The sequence below is a fragment of the Coregonus lavaretus genome (genome assembly GCF_964263955.1).
Source record: "Coregonus lavaretus genome assembly, chromosome: 6".
In the NCBI taxonomy this organism is placed as follows: domain Eukaryota; kingdom Metazoa; phylum Chordata; class Actinopteri; order Salmoniformes; family Salmonidae; genus Coregonus; species Coregonus lavaretus.
In genome coordinates this window covers 48273307-48291115 of record NC_139993.1, presented here as the reverse complement: position 1 = coordinate 48291115, position 17809 = coordinate 48273307, and the positions used below count along the sequence as shown (strand labels likewise).

Here is a 17809-nt window from a genome sequence, read left to right as displayed (position 1 = left end):
GTGAAAATACAACAGCCTATTAATTGTAGACAATTTGACACCTGTGTAGAAAAGGCTATTTACATGATTATATGAATTTGGCTGTTTATTGATTGGAAAACGTATAGATAATTTACAAACACACTACACTATAGTATTTAAATCGCATAGTGCTAATTCAGGAGATCAGCTTTTTTTGGAAAAGCCTTATTGAAAAATACAGTCAGGAAGCCTAGATAATGGAAGGTCAAGAAATGACAAGCTCCTAGTACCTACAGTATTTTCACTGTGATGACACAAGCACAGTATCAGACACACACACACACACACACACACACACACACACACACACACACACTGTGATGACATGTTAGCCTTTGGTTATTACTCTCATTACAACCTCATCCCCTTCTCTAACATCTAACCCTCCTTTCTGTCTCCCTCCTCTCCTTCAGGACAGGGGGAGAGAAGTTTGGGGAGAATGAGGAGTCGTCGGGTGCGGGGGAAGCATGAGCGGCCGGTGTATCACTGTTAGACGGGTGGCTCTGATGGTTCTATGGGAGTGTACAGCTCTAAGCCTCCTACAGTCCTGGGTGGTAGGGGTGGCGGCCGCGGGTGCCAGCAGGGCCGGGGCAGGAGCTGGGGCATCTGCAGGGGCAGCGGGCTCCAGCGATGCCACGGGGCCCTTCGCCTGGCTCCTGTCTGACAAAGGGCCCTTTCATCACTCCCAGGAGTTTTCTGACTTTACGGAGCGCTACCAGCAAGGATTCACCACCAAGTACAAGATATACAGGTGAGTCTGGCTGCATGGCTTAAGTAAAGATGGCTGCAGGGTTTAGAGAGAGACTGGTGAGATCATCGAAAGTTTGTTGAGTAGCAAGGTTCTGTAACTGTAAGTCGCTCTGGATAAGAGCGTCTGCTAAATGACTAAAATGTAAAATGTTCAGAGTAAGATCAACACTATGGTTTAGAGATACCTGTACAGGTGACATTGTTACAGGTGAGATTGCCAGTGTGTTTGTGTTACGAAGCAGAGGGGTTTAGCCTTGCAGCTGGCATTTCTAGTTTCAAAAGAACATGAAGGACGAGGCAGTTTGCAAAGTCTGACAGAGTGGCCGCATATATCGCAGCTCACAACCAGTGTTCTTCATTAATAACATATACTGCACTGACTGCTGGCAAGGTCAGGGGGTGAATACTGGGGTTGTTTGATGTAGTGAGTGCTGTATGCTTTGTCACCTGTCCATACCTATAGTGTTTGTTGTGATTTTTCCATTCTCGTGCAAGGCGTGTGGGTGTGTGTGCGGTGTGTGTGTGCTTTTGCACGTGTGTCCCTCGTGTGTGTGTGTGATGTTGTCGTGGCATGGGTTTGCTGGAACAGCATAGTGGATGATACCAGCTAAAGTGTCCTGACTGACACACAGTCGTGTTTGGCAGCTGGCTGAGTTGACACGGCCAGGCACAGATGGGGAATGTAGCGCTGCTCTGGTTACTCCGATCTCTCGCTCTCTCTTTCTCTTTCTCTCTCTCTGATCTGGTAATCTGTCTGTCTTTCTGTCTCATCCCTTTCTCTGGCTCTGTGTAACTTGCCCCAACACACACTCTTTCTCTGTCTCTCTCTCGCTCACACAAACCTGTAAATATTTTCCAGTGCTCCAGTGACCTTTTCAGTCAGGACCAGGGAAAGGGAGTCAAGAGGACTGTGAAAGTATTAGCTCTGTCTCTCTCGCTCGTTCTCTCTCTCACTCTCTGTGCCTTACTCCCCCCTGCTGGTGACTCTTAGCACAGAGCTACACCTGCTGACTCTGGAAGAGAAAGGGCAATAGTATCTTAGAATTGCAACACCTCAGTGATTCTCATCCCTTATTGAGGACTGTGATATGTAAGAAACTCTCCGTTCTCGTGTGCAAGCGATAGTTATTTTGAGCTAAGCAGCAGTACAGACTATAAATCAACCATAAGAGTTTTTACATATTACATTATTATCTGTCTTTTGTAACTGTATTGTTGTGTCGTGGCCAAAAAACTTAAGTACAGTAGCTGTTTTTAATTTGTGTACATATCGCTATGCTTTAATTCCGACCATCCACAGTTAAGATGTAAACATATTCCAACACATCATCTTAGCTGAAAATTACCTTGACTCCAGTTGATCTAAGAAGTGATGGCGTGTAATGTTTAATTAGATACACAAACCAGTGAGGAACCATAAGGGCCTTCAGAGAAGGCCTAAGGATTGATCAAATCATTGTTGTATTTTTTAAATACAAATGTAGCTTTAATTTCTATTTCATTTATATATTTTCAATAGTATTTCAATGGTTTTCTGATTATTCTATTATTTTCAATGATTATCTGATTTAATGTCTTCAGTTTGTATTGGAAAGGAAAGTGTTAACTTTGAAGAGGAAAAAATAACCAATTAGGATTTTTCTTTGGTGGTTTCTGGGGAGATAAATCTAGCTATATAGATTAGCCATTGGCTAGGCCTTCAGATGCCAAACAGAAGGAGGGAGTTATATTATGGTGGCCCGGGTTGAACCGGGCAATGGCCCGTCACATCATCGGGCGAAAGCGGGGAGGGAAGAGTGCCCTTCTCAAATCAAATGGTGATCTGCGCCGCTCTGTCATGTTATCAACAAGGCAGCATCTGTTTTTCATAAAAATAAATGTTTGAATTTTCAAACTAGTTTTCTTTGGGAAGGCATGTAAAGAGTTTTTTATCAAAAGCAATCACTTTGCATGTGAAAACACAGAATCCTACTCATCACTCCACGTGCTTAAATACGTCACTTTTGTTTTGAGCCGACTTCGCTGTCGGCTAGAGCAAGGCACCTGGCTCACGCCCGGGAGGCAGCCCGGTTCCAAAACAAATGCAATCACTTTTCACCTGGTTTAAACTCCTCCCACCGGGGTAACCCTTGCCAGATAAACGAACCCCCTCAATACCTCTGCCATTCAACTGTATTAGAGCAGAATTATTTGACAGTGGAATCAACCAATCGCATTTTGACTTGCAACGGGTGAGACCGTTTAAAAAAAAGAAAAATGTCAGAGTGAATGGGATGATTTGATTATTTTGCTGTGTGACTGCTGTCTTTCTATCGGCCGTGCTATATAGGCCTATGTTTTATAAAATGTGCGATCTCCTACATGGAGTGTGCAGGTATAACGGTTGCTGTCTTTTCAGGACCACGAGCCTAGCTGTCACATCCTTTGATGTGTCACTGACTGTTGTTGCTATTGGTGATAGTGTGATAGTGGTGGTGTGGGCTACCATTAATTGGTTGCGCAGTGTGGTTGTTGTTGCGGGTCACATTATTTTGTGCCGGTACTGTTATGTCTCTTTGCGAGTGAAATCCCTGTTTGATTAATTCATGATGTCAACAAAAAGCATTGCTTCTTCTGCATTAGACCTAGATATAATGTCGGGTGCATAAAGTGATGCTATGACTGTACTTTGTCTCGATTTCTGAGTTTGATACAACGTTTTGGAAGATATTTTTTCTCACTGAAGGCCTAGGTCCAATAGCCTCTGACATAAACATGTTTGTTCTGGAGAGGCATTGAGAGGTGTCTTGATAAACGCCTACAATATTGAATTATACGATAGTGTCATTCAATGGCTGGTTACTGTAACTCTGCATGCCACTGGTTTATTTTCAGAGCCATCCTAAGGCAACAGCCAGTTCTCATTGAATACAGAATAGAATAGTCCTCCAAGAGGGAAATAATTTTCAGTCACCTAAAAATCACAAAACATAGCCACACAAATCCATTTTCCAGTCACATAGAACATCCACCTCTTCAAATGGTTAATATATAGACTCTGCATAACCTCTCCTCTCCCCCAGCCAAAGGTTGAGTGATGCCTCAGGACAGTCACAGTAGCGTGTCCCTGTAGCTCGGGGAGTCGTGACGAGGAGCTCATAGAGCACAGGGCTTATGGTTCCTGACAAGTGTGTGATGGGGGAGTTATATGGGGCAGAGGTCCGTGGTGGTGTCACCTCTGCCATAGCGACAATATGTGTGTGTGTTTGTGCAGCAGAGGTCCATGGTAGCGTCTGTCCAGAGCCTACACTGTGTGTCGGTGGTGACAGAACACTCACTCTCAGGGGCAGCTAAGTGAAGAGGTGAGGAGTGCTGATGGCAGTCTGGTGCTGTGTGTGCTTATGTGCATGGTCTTGTGTGTGTGTGTGTGTGTGTGTGTGTGTGTGTGTGTGTGTGAATAAGCTATACAGATGTAGGATCTTAATGTGATCACTCTTTTGTTGCTGAGAATTTTCCTGAACAGCAGGAAATGCAAACTTGTACAAAAAGGCTTCTAAAGTTTGTAATTTCCACTTTAAAATGTCAGACTTGATTTGCCCTAACAGAAAATTTACCAACCCCTACAAAAACAATCTATTAATTAGAATCCACATAATAATTCACATTTCCTGTTGCTGCAGGATTATTATTTTCCTGCTGTAGCAAACTGGCTCAAATTAAGATCCTACATTTATATATACAGTGAATTCGGAAAGTATTCAAACCTCTTGACTTTTTTCACATTTTGTTATGTTACAGCCTTAATCTAAAATGGATTACATTTTATTTTTTTCCTCAGCAATCTACACACAATACTCGAAATTTTTGCAAATGTATTAAAAATAAAATACAGAAATAACTTAATTACATAACTATTCAGACCCTTTGCAATGATACTCAAAATTGAGCTCAGGTGAATCCTGTTTCCATTGATCATCCTTGAGATTTTTCTACAGCTTGATTGGAGTCCACCTACGGTACATTTAAATTGATTGGACATGATTTGGAAAGGCAAACACCTGTCTATATAAGGTCCCACAGTTGACAGTGCATGTCAGAGCAAAAACCAAAATATGAGGTGTGAAGGAATTGTCCGTAGCGCTCCGAGACTGGATTATGTCGAGGCATAGATCTGGGGAAGGGTACCAAAACATTTCTGCAGCATTGAATGTCCCCAACATTCCATCATTCTTAAATGGAAGAAGTTTGGAACCACCAAGACTCTTCCTAGAGCTGGCCACCCTGCCAAACTGAGCAATCGGGAGAGAAGGACCTTGATCAGGGAGGTGAGCAAGAACCTGATTGTCACTCTGACAGAGCTCCAGAGTTCCTTTGTGGAGGTGGGAGAACCTTCCAGAAGGACAACCATCTCTGCAGCCCTCCAACAATCAGGCCTTTATGGTAGAGTTGCGAGACAGAAGCCACTCCTCAGTAAAATGCCCATGACAGCCTGCTTGGAGTTTGCCAAAAGGCACCTAAAGACTGTCAGACCATGAGAAACAAGATTTTCTGGTCTGATGAAACCAAGATTGAACTCTTTGGTCTGAATGCCAAGCGTCACATCTGGAGGAAACCTGGCACCATCCCTATGGTGAAGCATGGTGGTGGCATAATCATGCTGTGGGGAAGTTTTTCAGTGGCAGGGACTGGGAGACTAGTCAGGATCGAGGGAAAGGTGAACGGAGTAAAGTGCATAGAGATCATTGATGAAAACCTGCTCCAGAGCGCTCAGGACCTCAGACTGGGGTGAAGGTTCACCTTGCAATAGGACGACGATCCTAAGCACACAGCCAAGACAACGCAGGAGTGGCTTCGGGACAAGTCTGTGAATGTCCTTGAGTGGCCCAGCCAGAGGCCGGACTTGAACCCGATCGAACATCTCTGGAGAGACCTGAAAATAGCTGTGTAGCGACGCTACCCATCCAACCAGACAGAGCTTGAAAGGATCTGCAGAGAAGAATGTGAGAAACTCCCCAAATACAGGTGTGCCAAGCTTGTAGCGTCATACCCAAGAAGACTCGAGGCTGTAATCATTGCCAAAGGTGCTTCAACAAAGTACTGAGTAAAAGGTCTGAATACTTATGTAAATGTGATATTCTTTTTTATTTATTTTTAAATAAATGTGCTACAATTTCTACAAACATGTTTTTGCTTTGCCATTATGGGGTATTTTGTGTAGATTGATGAGGGGAAAAAACTATTTAATCAATTTTAGAATAAGGCTGTAACGTAACAAAATGTGGAAAAAGTCAAGGGGTCTGAATACTTTCCAAATGCACTGTATGTGTGTGAGATTCCAGACGCCGCTACAGTAATGTGTGCTTGCGCAGAGTATGAGGTCCTGGCACGTCTGCTTTGTTGTGACAATAGAGACACAATGAGGATCAACAGTGAACATGGTGTGAAGCTCCACCCCGCTCTGCCAAACACCATAGATTACAAACCAGGCCAATATGATGATGGCTGTTTACAAAGTTACAGTGATTACAGTCAAGGTGATCACATTCACACCTGCTTCCGGTATTGAAGAGAGGCCAGGTACTAAATCCACATATGTTAGGCTCCCTCCATTATGTGACAGTAGCCTCATTTTGTGGCCCAGGCTAAAGACCTACGGCTGGGATCGGGATTAGGGAGAGGGTAATACCGTAATGACCCTGTTGTGTGATGAAAATTAGCTCCTCATCCTGGAGATACAGCGATACGCTACAGTGACTATACGTGCAATTCTATCCAAAAGCCATGACGCTAAATCCATATCACATTGTTTTTATGAACCATAACAAGGAAATCATTCTCTATTTGGTGAGTGTTTGATCCTTTTTGGTGTTGTTGGTGGCATGTTCACTATTGGGATCATTATTCAGTTAGGATCATAGCTGTTCACCATTCCAATACTCCATCTCACTTTTGTCTCTCTCACGCTCTCTCTCCTCTCTAACTTGCTGTCTCGCTCTCTATTACACAAATTAAGCAGCTCAATTAGGAAAGTTGATTGTGCTCCTTTGAATGTGGAGCTGGCTTTTGACTTGAAGCTGGCGTGGGCGACTGTATGTAGGGGCTGTTTACTTCGGCGTCATGTGTGGCGACTTTGAAGTCGTTGCAATCAAAAGGATATTTTTTCCTGGGTCTAAAAATTCTAAACTATTCCTCTGTTGCTGATGGGGCATGCACATTGAACATTCAGAGGGATCAGTGTCACATTAGATTAAACCCTGAAAGAGAAATGCACAATTTATTTTTATTTTATTTATTTCACCTTTATTTAACCAGGTAAGCCAGTTGAGAACAAGTTCTTATTTACAACTGCGACCTGGCCAAGATAAAGCAAAGCAGTGTGATAAAAACAACAACACAGAGTTACATTTGGGGTAAAACAAAACATAAAGTCAAAAATACCACAGAAAATATATATACAGTGTGTGCAAATGTAGCAAGTTATGGAGGTAAGGCAATAAATAGGCCATAGTGCAAAATAATTACAATTAGTATTAACACTGGAATGATAGATGTGCAAGAGATGATGTGCAAATAGAGATACTGAGGTGCAAATGAGCAAAATAAATAACAATATGGGGATGAGGTAGTTGAGTGGGCTAATTTCAGAAGGGCTGTGTACAGGTTCAGTGATCGGTAAGGTGCTCTGACAACTGATGCTTAAAGTTAGTGAGGGAGATACGAGTCTCCAGCTTCAGAGATTTTTGCAGTTCGTTCCAGTCATTGGCAGCAGAGAACTGGAAGGAATGGCGGCCAAAGTAGGTGTTGGCTTTGGGGATGACCAGTGAGATATACCTGCTGGAGCGCATACTACGGGTGGGTGTTGCTATGGTGACCAATGAGCTAAGATAAGGCGGAGATTTGCCTAGCAGTGATTTATAGATGGCCTGGAGCCAGTGGGTTTGGCGATGAATATGTAGTGAGGACCAGCCAACAAGAGCATACAGGTCACAGTGGTGGGTAGGATATGGGGCTTTGGTGACAAAACGGATGGCACTGTGATAGACTACATCCAATTTGCTGAGTAGAGTGTTGGAGGCTATTTTGTAAATGACATCGCCGAAGTCAAGGATCGGTAGGATAGTCAGTTTTACGAGGGCATGTTTGGCAGCATGAGTGAAGGAGGCTTTGTCCACATACTCTAGGTCAGACCCGTGGAGAGTAGTGATTCTAGTCGGGTGGGCGGGTGCCAGCAGCGTTCGATTGAAGAGCATGCATTTAGTTTTACTAGTGTTTAAGAGCAGTTGGAGGCTACGGAAGGAGTATTGTATGGCATTGAAGCTCGTTTTGAGGTTTGTTAACACAGTGTCCAATGAAGGGCCAGATGTATACAAAATGGTGTCGTCTGCGTAGAGGTGGATCTGAGAGTCACCAGCAGCAAGCGTGACATCATTGATATACACAGAGAAAAGAGTCGGCCCAATAATTGAACCCTGTGGCACCCCCATAGAGACTGCCAAAGGTCCAGACAACAGGATGGCCGGGGTGTTAAGCATATCCCAGTTTAGGTCACCAAGCAGTACGAACTGTGAGGATAGATGGGTGGCAATCATTTCACATATGGTGTCCAGGGCACAGCTGGGGGCTGAGGGGGGTCTGTAGCAAGCAGCAACAGTGAGAGACTTATTTCTGGAAAGGTGGATTTTTTGAAGTAGGAGCTCAAACTGTTTGGGCACAGACCTGGATAGTATGATAGAGCTCTGCAGGCTATCTCTACAGTAGATTGCAACTCCACCCCCTTTGGCAGTTCTATCTAGACGGAAAATGTTGTAGTTGGGGATGGACATTTCTGAATTTTTGGTGGCCTTCCTAAGCCAGGATTCAGACACTGCTAGAACATCAGGGTTGGCGGAGTGTGCTAACGCAGTGAATAACTCAAACTCAAGGCTTCTGATGTTAACGTGCAGAAAACCAAGGCTTTTATGGTTACAGAAGTCAACAAATGATAGTTCCTGGGGAGTAGGAGTGATACTGGGGGCTGCAGGGCCTGGGTTAGCCTCTACATCACCAGAGGAACAGAAGATGACTAGCATAAGGATACGGCTAAAGGCTTTAAGAACAGGTCTTCTAGTGCGTTGGGTACAGAGAATAAAGGAGGCAGATTTCCGGGCATTGTAGAATAGATTCAGGGCATTATGTACAGACAAGGATATGGAAGGATATGAGTACAGTGGAGGTAAACCTAAGCGTTGGGTAACAATTAAAGAGATAGCATCACTGGAGGCACCAATTGAGCCGGTCTCTGGGTGTATGGGGGGTGGAACAAAGGAGCTATTTGAGGCAGTTTGAGAATGACTTGGGGTTCTATATTGAAATTGTATAATAACAACTAACTGGAACAGCAATAGGCAAGGCATATTGACATGGGAGAGAGGCATAAAGCAACACAGGTGTTATTAGAGAGAGCTAAGACAACAACTGGTAATGGTGATGAAAGTTTGGGCTGAGGCTAAACAGATAAACAGGACAGGGTACCGTGTAAAGGAACAGTCCAGCAGGCATCAGCTGTGCAGCTGAGTGATCAAGAAAGTCCAGTGAACAGCAATATGTGAGTCCGAGAGCAGTTCGATTTGGTGCTGCAGCACAGCGAGCAGGAAGCACGGCTGTAGTTTGCGTGTGCTAGCGGGCCGGGGCTAGCAGATGGATCTTCGTGGTCGTCGCAACGGGAAGCCTGTTGAAACCACAGACGATTACGTCAGCAGACCAGTCGTTATGGATCGGCCGGGCTTCGTGTCGCTCTAGGAGGTCCCGTCCGGTTGACAGAGAGGTAGATAGCCAGGAGATGTGCCTGAATCGAGGCTAGCTCAAGGCTGATTAGCCAACAACAACATCCATTTGGTTGCAGCTAGCTAGTTGCGATGATCCGGTGTTAAAGGTCCAGTGATTTAGTGATTCCGGCAGAAAATCTGATATGTTCTGGCTCGATAACGCGCTGTGCAGACAGTGCAGACTGGCCAATAATAGTCCAGGCTAGAGCTGGCTGGTAGGTAGTGCAGGCCACGGACAATGGTGAAAAAACGCTAACGGTGGCTAATAGCAAGAAGCTAGTTAGCTGGCTACTCCCGTCCGGTAGACAAAGAGGTAGATAGCCGGGATATGGGCCTGGCTCGAGGCTAGGTCAAGGCTAACTGGTGCTTGCTTCGGGGGCAGTGGTGATTAGCCTACAGCAACATCCATTCAGTTGCGGCTAGCTAGTTGCGATCCGGTGTTAGGGTCCAGTGGTTCAGTTATTCCGGCAGAAAATCCGATGTTCTGGGTGAAAACTGCTAACAGTGGCTAATAGCAAGTAGCTAGTTAGCTGGCTAGCTAGTTTCAACTGGAGATTCTAGATAAAGGTGAGTAAATAATAGAATCCGTTCCACATTGAGTGAGGCGGGTTGCAGGAAAGTATATTTAGTAGAAGGATGAAAAGTGTAATAGGGAAATATGTACGAAAAATACAAAAAACTGGCTATTTAAACGGACACACAACAAAGAACACGACCGCACTGCTACGCCATCTTGGATTTTGACAATGTAAGTCTTCAACTTGTAAAAGAGCACAGCCTGTACAGGAGAAGAAAACAAGTCAAAAGCATGGCAGCACAGGTTGCCAAACATTAACTGTAAAATGATAGAAAAATGTCATAGATTCCAGCCCAGCATTGTCCAGACTTAAGACCATGATTCTTCAAATGCGTGTTAGTGATGGCCTCGAGCAAAAGCCTGCACAGTAGCTCTCTAGGACTAGAGTTGGAGAGCCCTGGGGTAGGCTATAACCTACAATAGTTTAATGCAGTGTACAAGTGGATAAGGAATAAAATGCTATGTTAGCAAATCCATAGATATACTCATTTTATTGGAGCATAACATGTGGCAGAGCAGACATGTGGAGAGAAAGAACTCACTCAAAATTCATGCATGCTCCTTCCCTCCACTTCAAAGCCAGCAAAATGATATCCCCTCATGATGGACATCTCTGGAGCACCTGATAAAAGCACATTTATAACACCATTAGCCATTAATCTAAAACTGATATTGTGTTGTTGTTGAAAAAGTACATGTCAAAACTTACCGGGACCCAGCACCGCTCCTCCGGACCGTACCCTTGCCAATCCACGAGGAACTGAAGGCCCCCCCACCCGACGCCTCGAATCCAGGATGGAACAGACGGAGTACGCCGTGGCCCCCTCAATGTCCAGAGGGGGTGGAGGGACCTTCCGCACCTCAGACTCCTGGAGCGGACCAGCCACCACCGGCCTGAGGAGAGACACATGGAACGAGGGGTTAATACCGGGCAGAGGAAGGAGGCGGCAGGCTTTGGAAATGCGGTCCACAACAACCAGGACGGTGGTGTTACCTTGAGAGAGGGGAAGATCTGTAAGGAAGTCAATACACAAGTTGGACCATGGCCGTTGTGGAACTGGTAAGGGCTGTAACTTATCCGCTGGGAGGTGCCTAGGTGCCTTACTCTGGGCGCACACCGAGCAGGAGGAGACATACACCCTCACGTCCTTAGCCAAGGTAGGCCACCAGTACTTTCCGGTCAGGCAGCACACTGTACGACCGATACCTGGGTGACCAGAGGAGGGGGACATGTGTGCCCAATATATCAGACGGTCACGGACAAGAGAAGGCACGTACTGCAGACCAGCTGGGCACTGAGGTGGAGATGGCTTTGTGCGTAACGCCTGCGTCCATCGCCCATACTACCGGCGCCACAATGCAGGAGGCCGGGAGTATGGGGGTGTTGTCTATGGGCCTCTCCTCTGGGTATGGGCCTCTCCTCTGGGTCGTACAGCCATGACAGTGCGTCTGCCTTCACGTTCTTCATACCCAGGATGTAAGATAGCGTAAAGTCAAACCGGGTGAAAAATAGGGCCCACCTGGCCTGGCGAGGGTTCAGCCTCCTCGCTGCCCAGATGTACTCCAGGTTACGGTGGTCCGTCCAGATGAGGAAAGGGTGTTTCGCCCCCTCGAGCCAGTGCCTCCACACGGTCAGGGCGCGGACAACAGCCAACAGCTCCCGATCACCAACATCGTAGTTCTGCTCCACCGGACTGAGCTTCTTGGAGAAGAAGGCACAGGGGCGGATTTTGGGTGGCATGCCCAAGCGTTGAGATAGGACAGAGCCTATCCCTACCTCGGACGCATCCACCTCCACTACGAATGGTAGTGATGGATCGGGATGGGCCAGTACCGGGGCTGAGGTGAACAGAACCCTCGGGTTACTGAAGGCCCTGTCAGCCTCAGCAGACCAGCAGAGCCAGGACGGCCCACCCTTCAACAGTGATGTAATGGGAGCTGCGACCTTGCCAAAGCCCCGGCTAAACCTCCGATAGTAGTTGGCAAAGCCAATAAAGAGCTGCCCCTCCTTTACCGTGGTTGGAGTCGGCCAATTACGCACGGCTGAAATGCGGATCTCCCTCCATCTCCACACCTGAGGTGGTAATGCGGTATCCGAGGAAGGAGACAAACTGTTGGAAAAACACACTTTTCTGCTTTGGCATAAAGGTCATGTTCCAACAGTCGGGCCAGCACTTTGCAAACCAGGGACACATGCTCGGCGCGCGTAGCGGAAAACACCAAAATGTCATCGATGTAGACCACTACACAGCAACCAAGCATGTCCCGAAACACCTAGTTCACAAAGGAATGGAAGACGGATGGAGCATTCATCAAACCGTAGGGCATCACCAGGTATTCGTAATGCCCCGTGGTGGTGCTGAATGCTGTCTTCCACTCATCCCCCTCTCGGACACGCACCAGGTTATACGCACTCCGGAGATCTAATTTTGTGAAGAAGCGCGAACCATGCATTGACTCGATCACAGATGGAATGAGGGGTAGAGGATAACTATAACGTCTTGTCCCCTTGTTCAGTGCTCGGTAATCAATGCAAGGGCGCAGACCTCCATCTTTCTTCTTCACAAAAAAGAAACTCGAGGAGGCGGGTGAAGTGGAGGGACGTCCTCTAGTAGCCAGCAGGTTGTCCAACCGGATGGCCATGTCCACCAGTTGGTTGAAGGACAACATGGTGTCCCAGCAGGCTAGCTCCCTTCGGACGTCCTCTCGCAGATCACACCGAAAGTGGTCGATGAGGGCCCGCTCGTTCAACCAGGACCCAGACGCTAGAGTCCTGTCTCTCGGGGAAAGCCCTGGGGTGGGCCAATGCGGTTTGGAGTGAAGGAGGAGCTAATTAATGGAACTCTTCGACCACCCGCCCGAGGGTAGAGAGGCGGGCGAGGACCGCACAGGACTTCGCCCTGGAGTTTCTGACTTCGCCCTGGAGTTTCGGACTCTAGTGGCTGGGTTCTCTTTACTGCAAAATCGGATTCAAAGTCTTTTTCTGTCAGACAGCAATTTCTGATACTCCATGATATATTCTGATCAACTGGCTTGTTCTTGTGTCAGGAACAGATTGCAACAGATGAAAGATTTTTGATCAAATTCGTAGTTACTGCTTTTTGTAGGGATTCTTTCACATATTCCTCTCTGATCATCAGTCATTAGGTTGTAGATTTTCAACACCTGGCTCAAGGTGGAAGGTGTGCTTTCCTGAATATTGCACATCTTAGAATGCCTTCTTTATAACTTACAAAATACATACAATGGAAAGTACACTGAGTTTACAAAACATCACCTGCTCCTTCCATGACACAGACTGACCAGGTAAATCCAGGTGAAAGCTATGATCCCTTATTGATGTCACCTGTTAGATCCACTTCAATCAGTGTAGATGAAGGGGAGGAGACAGGTTAAATAAGGATTTTCAAGCCTTGAGACAATTGAGACATTGAGACGTGTGCCATTCAGAGGGTGAATGGGCAAGACAAAATATTTAAGTGACTTTGAAGGGGGTATGGAAGTAGGTGCCAGGTGCACCTGTTTGAGTGTGTCAAGAACTGCAATGTTGCTGGGTTCTTCACGCTCCACAGTTTCCTGTGTGCGTCAAGAATGGTCCACCACCCAAAGGACATCCAGCCAAAAGCAGGCCAATGGTAAAAAATGGGTCATTGATGAAAGAGGACAAAGGAGGCTGACACGAATTGTGCAGAGAAACAGACGGGCTACAGTTAGTCAACTGACAGTCCAGTACAACTGTTGTGATGTGACTTTCATTAATATGATGACTGTTATTTATCGAATCAACTAACTATGTTTAATTGTTACTCAATTAAATGAATCATGTAACAATTAACTCATTAGGATTTGGGGCACCACGGAATAAGTTGTTTATAGAGTTACCATCTCCCAAATTAAACTCTAAAAGGTCTTTACCTATCACTATGTATAAAACAGTCAAAGTATCAATCATTACCACTTATCAGTCGCCATTCTGAATGGTCGCAGAATTCTTGGATCCGCAAGAACCCCAGCTTTACTTATGATTCAGATAAGAGCGTCTGCTAAATGACTAAAATGTAAATGTAACAGTGGACTAATGAAAAGAAAATACCAAAAGATCGTTTTTGAGTGGAGTTCCACTTTAATGTTTAAACATTTAGCTAAACATTATTTAAGGTTCTGATTAAATTACTATATTTACAACGTGTGTTTTTATAATATACTCTTGTTAATTTACATCTGAAACCCCCTACTTTAATTGGAAATGTCTGTATTTTGAAGTGGCAATTTACCCCAAAATGTGGCTATTTAGGATGTATTTTTAGTTGATTTACATCTTAAAACATCTACTTTAATCAGAAATTACTGTATTTTAAGGTGTATTTCTATAGAATTACTGTTGAAAACTGTAATTTACAGTAATTTACCCCTAACATTGGCTATTTAGAATGTATTTCGACAATATGTTTGAGTTAATTTACATCTTAAAACAGGTACTTTAATCAGAAATGACTGTATTTTGATTGTGTATTTCCATAACTGTTAAAATGTCAACTGTAATTAGTTTATTTACAGTGAATTTAATGTATTTTGACTCTGATTTCCACGTAAAAGTACATTTACATATAACAAATTAGAATAATTTGTTATAATTGGCATAAACCATTATTTTACAGGCTATAGGAAGTCTGTTTAGGAATATCAAGTTATTAAAAAAGCTTATTGTTTTCCTTTTATCATTTTTGTACCAAAAAGAAAATGCATTTGCACTTTCCTCTATTGGACCATCTGTAGGTAGGATCTTAATTTGAGCCAGTTTGCTGCAGCAGGAAAAGAATCCTGGCGCAACAGGAAATGTTAATTATTATGTGGATTATAATTAATTATCCTTTTTAGGGGTTGATACATTTTTAATTGGGATAAATCAAGTCTGACATTTCTATGTGGAAATTACAAACTTTAGAAGCCTTTCTAAAACTCAAATACACTACAAGCTTGAATTTCCTGCTTTGCAGGAAATTTCTCAGCAACAAAAGAGTGATCAAATTAAGATCCTGCATCTGTAACTGGCAAATCACAGGAATTCCGATCGCTTTCTGTGGTGATGAATACGCTTATAGGCTATTTACCTGTTTGTTTACCTTTTCACGTGGTAAAGTCACCACAGGCCATATCAACGGTGATGGTAGGATTATCTTATAACGTTTGGTTCGAAATGCGAATGGATTCATAAATCATAACAAATAAGGTTTTGAAGTGTCCTATATCTAGGAGATATACACTGAGTGTACAAAATATTAGGAATGCCTTCCTAATATTGAGTTGCATGCCCTTTTGCCCTCAGAACAGCCTCAACAGCCTCGTTAGGGCATGGACTCTACAAGGTGTCGAAAGCGTTCCACAGGGATGCTGGCCCCTGTTGACTCCAATGCTTCCCACAGTTGTGTCAAGTTGGCAGCGTCCAGCAGCATTGCAGTTCTTGACACACTCAAACCGGTGCGCCTTGCACCTACTACCATATCCCGCTCAAAGGCACTTAAATATTTTGTCTTGCCCATTTACCTACTGAATTGCACAGATACACAATCCATGTCTCAATTGTCTCAAGGCCTTCTTTAACCTGTCTCCTCTCCTTTTATCTACACAGATTTTTTAAATTGATTTTTTAACACATATTTAACCCCTTATTTTTTGGGGCCCAAAACTACCTCCGTACTTTCATTCATTTGTATGGGTTAACTTTAGACGGTCCGTAACGCGGAGAGGCCTATTCAAACTGAGAATACCATTGTGTTTGTGAGAGTCTACCCCTTTCTACTGTGGGCTCATATTAGTTTGTAGGCCAAACCTTTCAGATGGTTTACTGAGAAGACTCTGCCACTTTCCACCGTAGATGCGGAAGGGCGACATAGGAGGATGCAGTGGATTGAGACCCAGCCCATGCAAAGAAAACAGATATTGCTAGCTTAAACTGATGGATTTTTTAATTATGTTACTTAGATACTTGCATCAATAGACTCTGGGGGTTATATTGAATCTTTGTCCAGCTCCTGTGAAAAGTTTGGATGTGCGTAAAACCCTCTAGTCTAAGTTGCCTTAATTAATATTACAGTATATGCCCACAGGGAGCAATTACAGTATGGTGCCTGTAACTGTATTTAGACATGGCCTATTTCAAACTAGTTGTTAAATTTTTTATAGAATTTAATTAGAATTATTCACTGTCTTTTTTTTAGGCCTTATCAATAGTGAATTTCTTGCTTATTGACAACGTTTGGCATGTCCATGGCTGAGACATAATGCAATTTACAGTAGGCCTAGCCCCTATATTAGTGCAATGCTATGTTAAACAATATATTTTCATAGGCCTATTGAAGCCATGCAATTACTTAGAACAATGTAGACTTCAAACATGTTCAACAGGCTATTGTCAAACGGCTGATGTGGATGTGGTGTAGGAGTCAAGCGCAGGACACAGAAGCTTCGTCCAACAGACTTTACTAGACGACAAAAATACAACGAAATGGGCCTCAACAAACCCGGAGGCGAACGATTACGCAGCAGTGCGTAAAACACCTCAATACTAACAGAGCACGAAAACAGTGCGACTGTCCTAAAAATACATAAGGCAAAATGAGCAGCACCAAAAGACAGGCGGAATTATTACACACAACTCACGACTAACAAACGATAAACTTATAGGAGACATAATTAACACTAAAAGGAAACAGGTGTACAAGGAAGACAAAACCAAACAAACATCGATAACATACAACGGTGGCAGCTAGTACTCCGGGGACGACGAACGCCGAAGCCTGCCCGAGCAAGGAGGAGGAGCAGCCTCGGCCGAAACCGTGACAGCTATTTAGCAAATATGGGATAGGCTTATATTTTGTTATTTTGTGTCTGTAGGGTATTTTATAAACTAGACTATAGCGTAGTAATGTTTGAATTGGTTGAATTGGTGTTGAAAACAACACAATACATAAAATACTGTTAATACACAACTTAAAGGAACCAGATACTGTATTTAGCCTTGGAGCACGTTCTGATTGGCCAGTGAGGGGTCATCCTTGACCCACCTTCAACCTGTTTATTAATCAAAACCCAGCCCTTTTGCGCCACCGTCAATTACTGCGCCCATAAAATAGTAAAAATATTTCTGACACACCACCTGACCTATGGCACTACTCCCAGCGCTAAGATTTACCATTGCGTTATTACATTTTTTTATAGAGCCCTTAGTGTCCTAGCATCCCTGTAGGGGGCCAGTGGGGGAATTGCCCAGCATTAATGCTAGCTAACCCGCTAGGGTGTGTGTGTGTGTGTTCCCTCGCTAACCTGCGACAGCATCCGTAACTGTACATCAAGAAGCCCGGCGAGGCTTCGTGTCAATCACGGTTAAGCTCTGCTCCACTCCCTCCCTCCTTCTCTCCCCCACGGCTCAGTGGCAGGAGTACCAGGAGTACCAGTAATTGACCCTCGTTATGGAGAAACGGCATCATGAAACAGGCCCTGATGACCTTCTTTTTTCTGTTGTTTTTCCTCTGGGGGTACTTTTCATTGGTGAGATTTTGATTGACAGCTACTGTGGACTCCTGGGGGGTTCTTTCCAAAAAGAAATTAGTGTTAAATTGAGGGTGCGTATGTGCGTGCGCGTGTGTGTTCCCTGATTGTTCCACGACAGACCTGATAA

At 44.4% G+C, this 17809-nt stretch overlaps 1 protein-coding gene across 1 annotated transcript in view; it reads left to right on the top strand.

The window, feature by feature from the left end:
• Positions 1 to 488: 488 nt before the first annotated feature.
• Positions 489 to 17809, top strand: part of LOC311131468 (BMP/retinoic acid-inducible neural-specific protein 3-like) — a gene marked incomplete at both ends in the record, with an annotated part of 44424 nt that continues 27103 nt past the window's right edge. Inside the window, one exon of the mRNA XM_084164482.1 lies at positions 489 to 772. Coding sequence (XP_084020608.1) covers positions 489 to 772 — 284 coding nt within the window. The remainder of the gene's footprint in view (positions 773 to 17809) is intronic.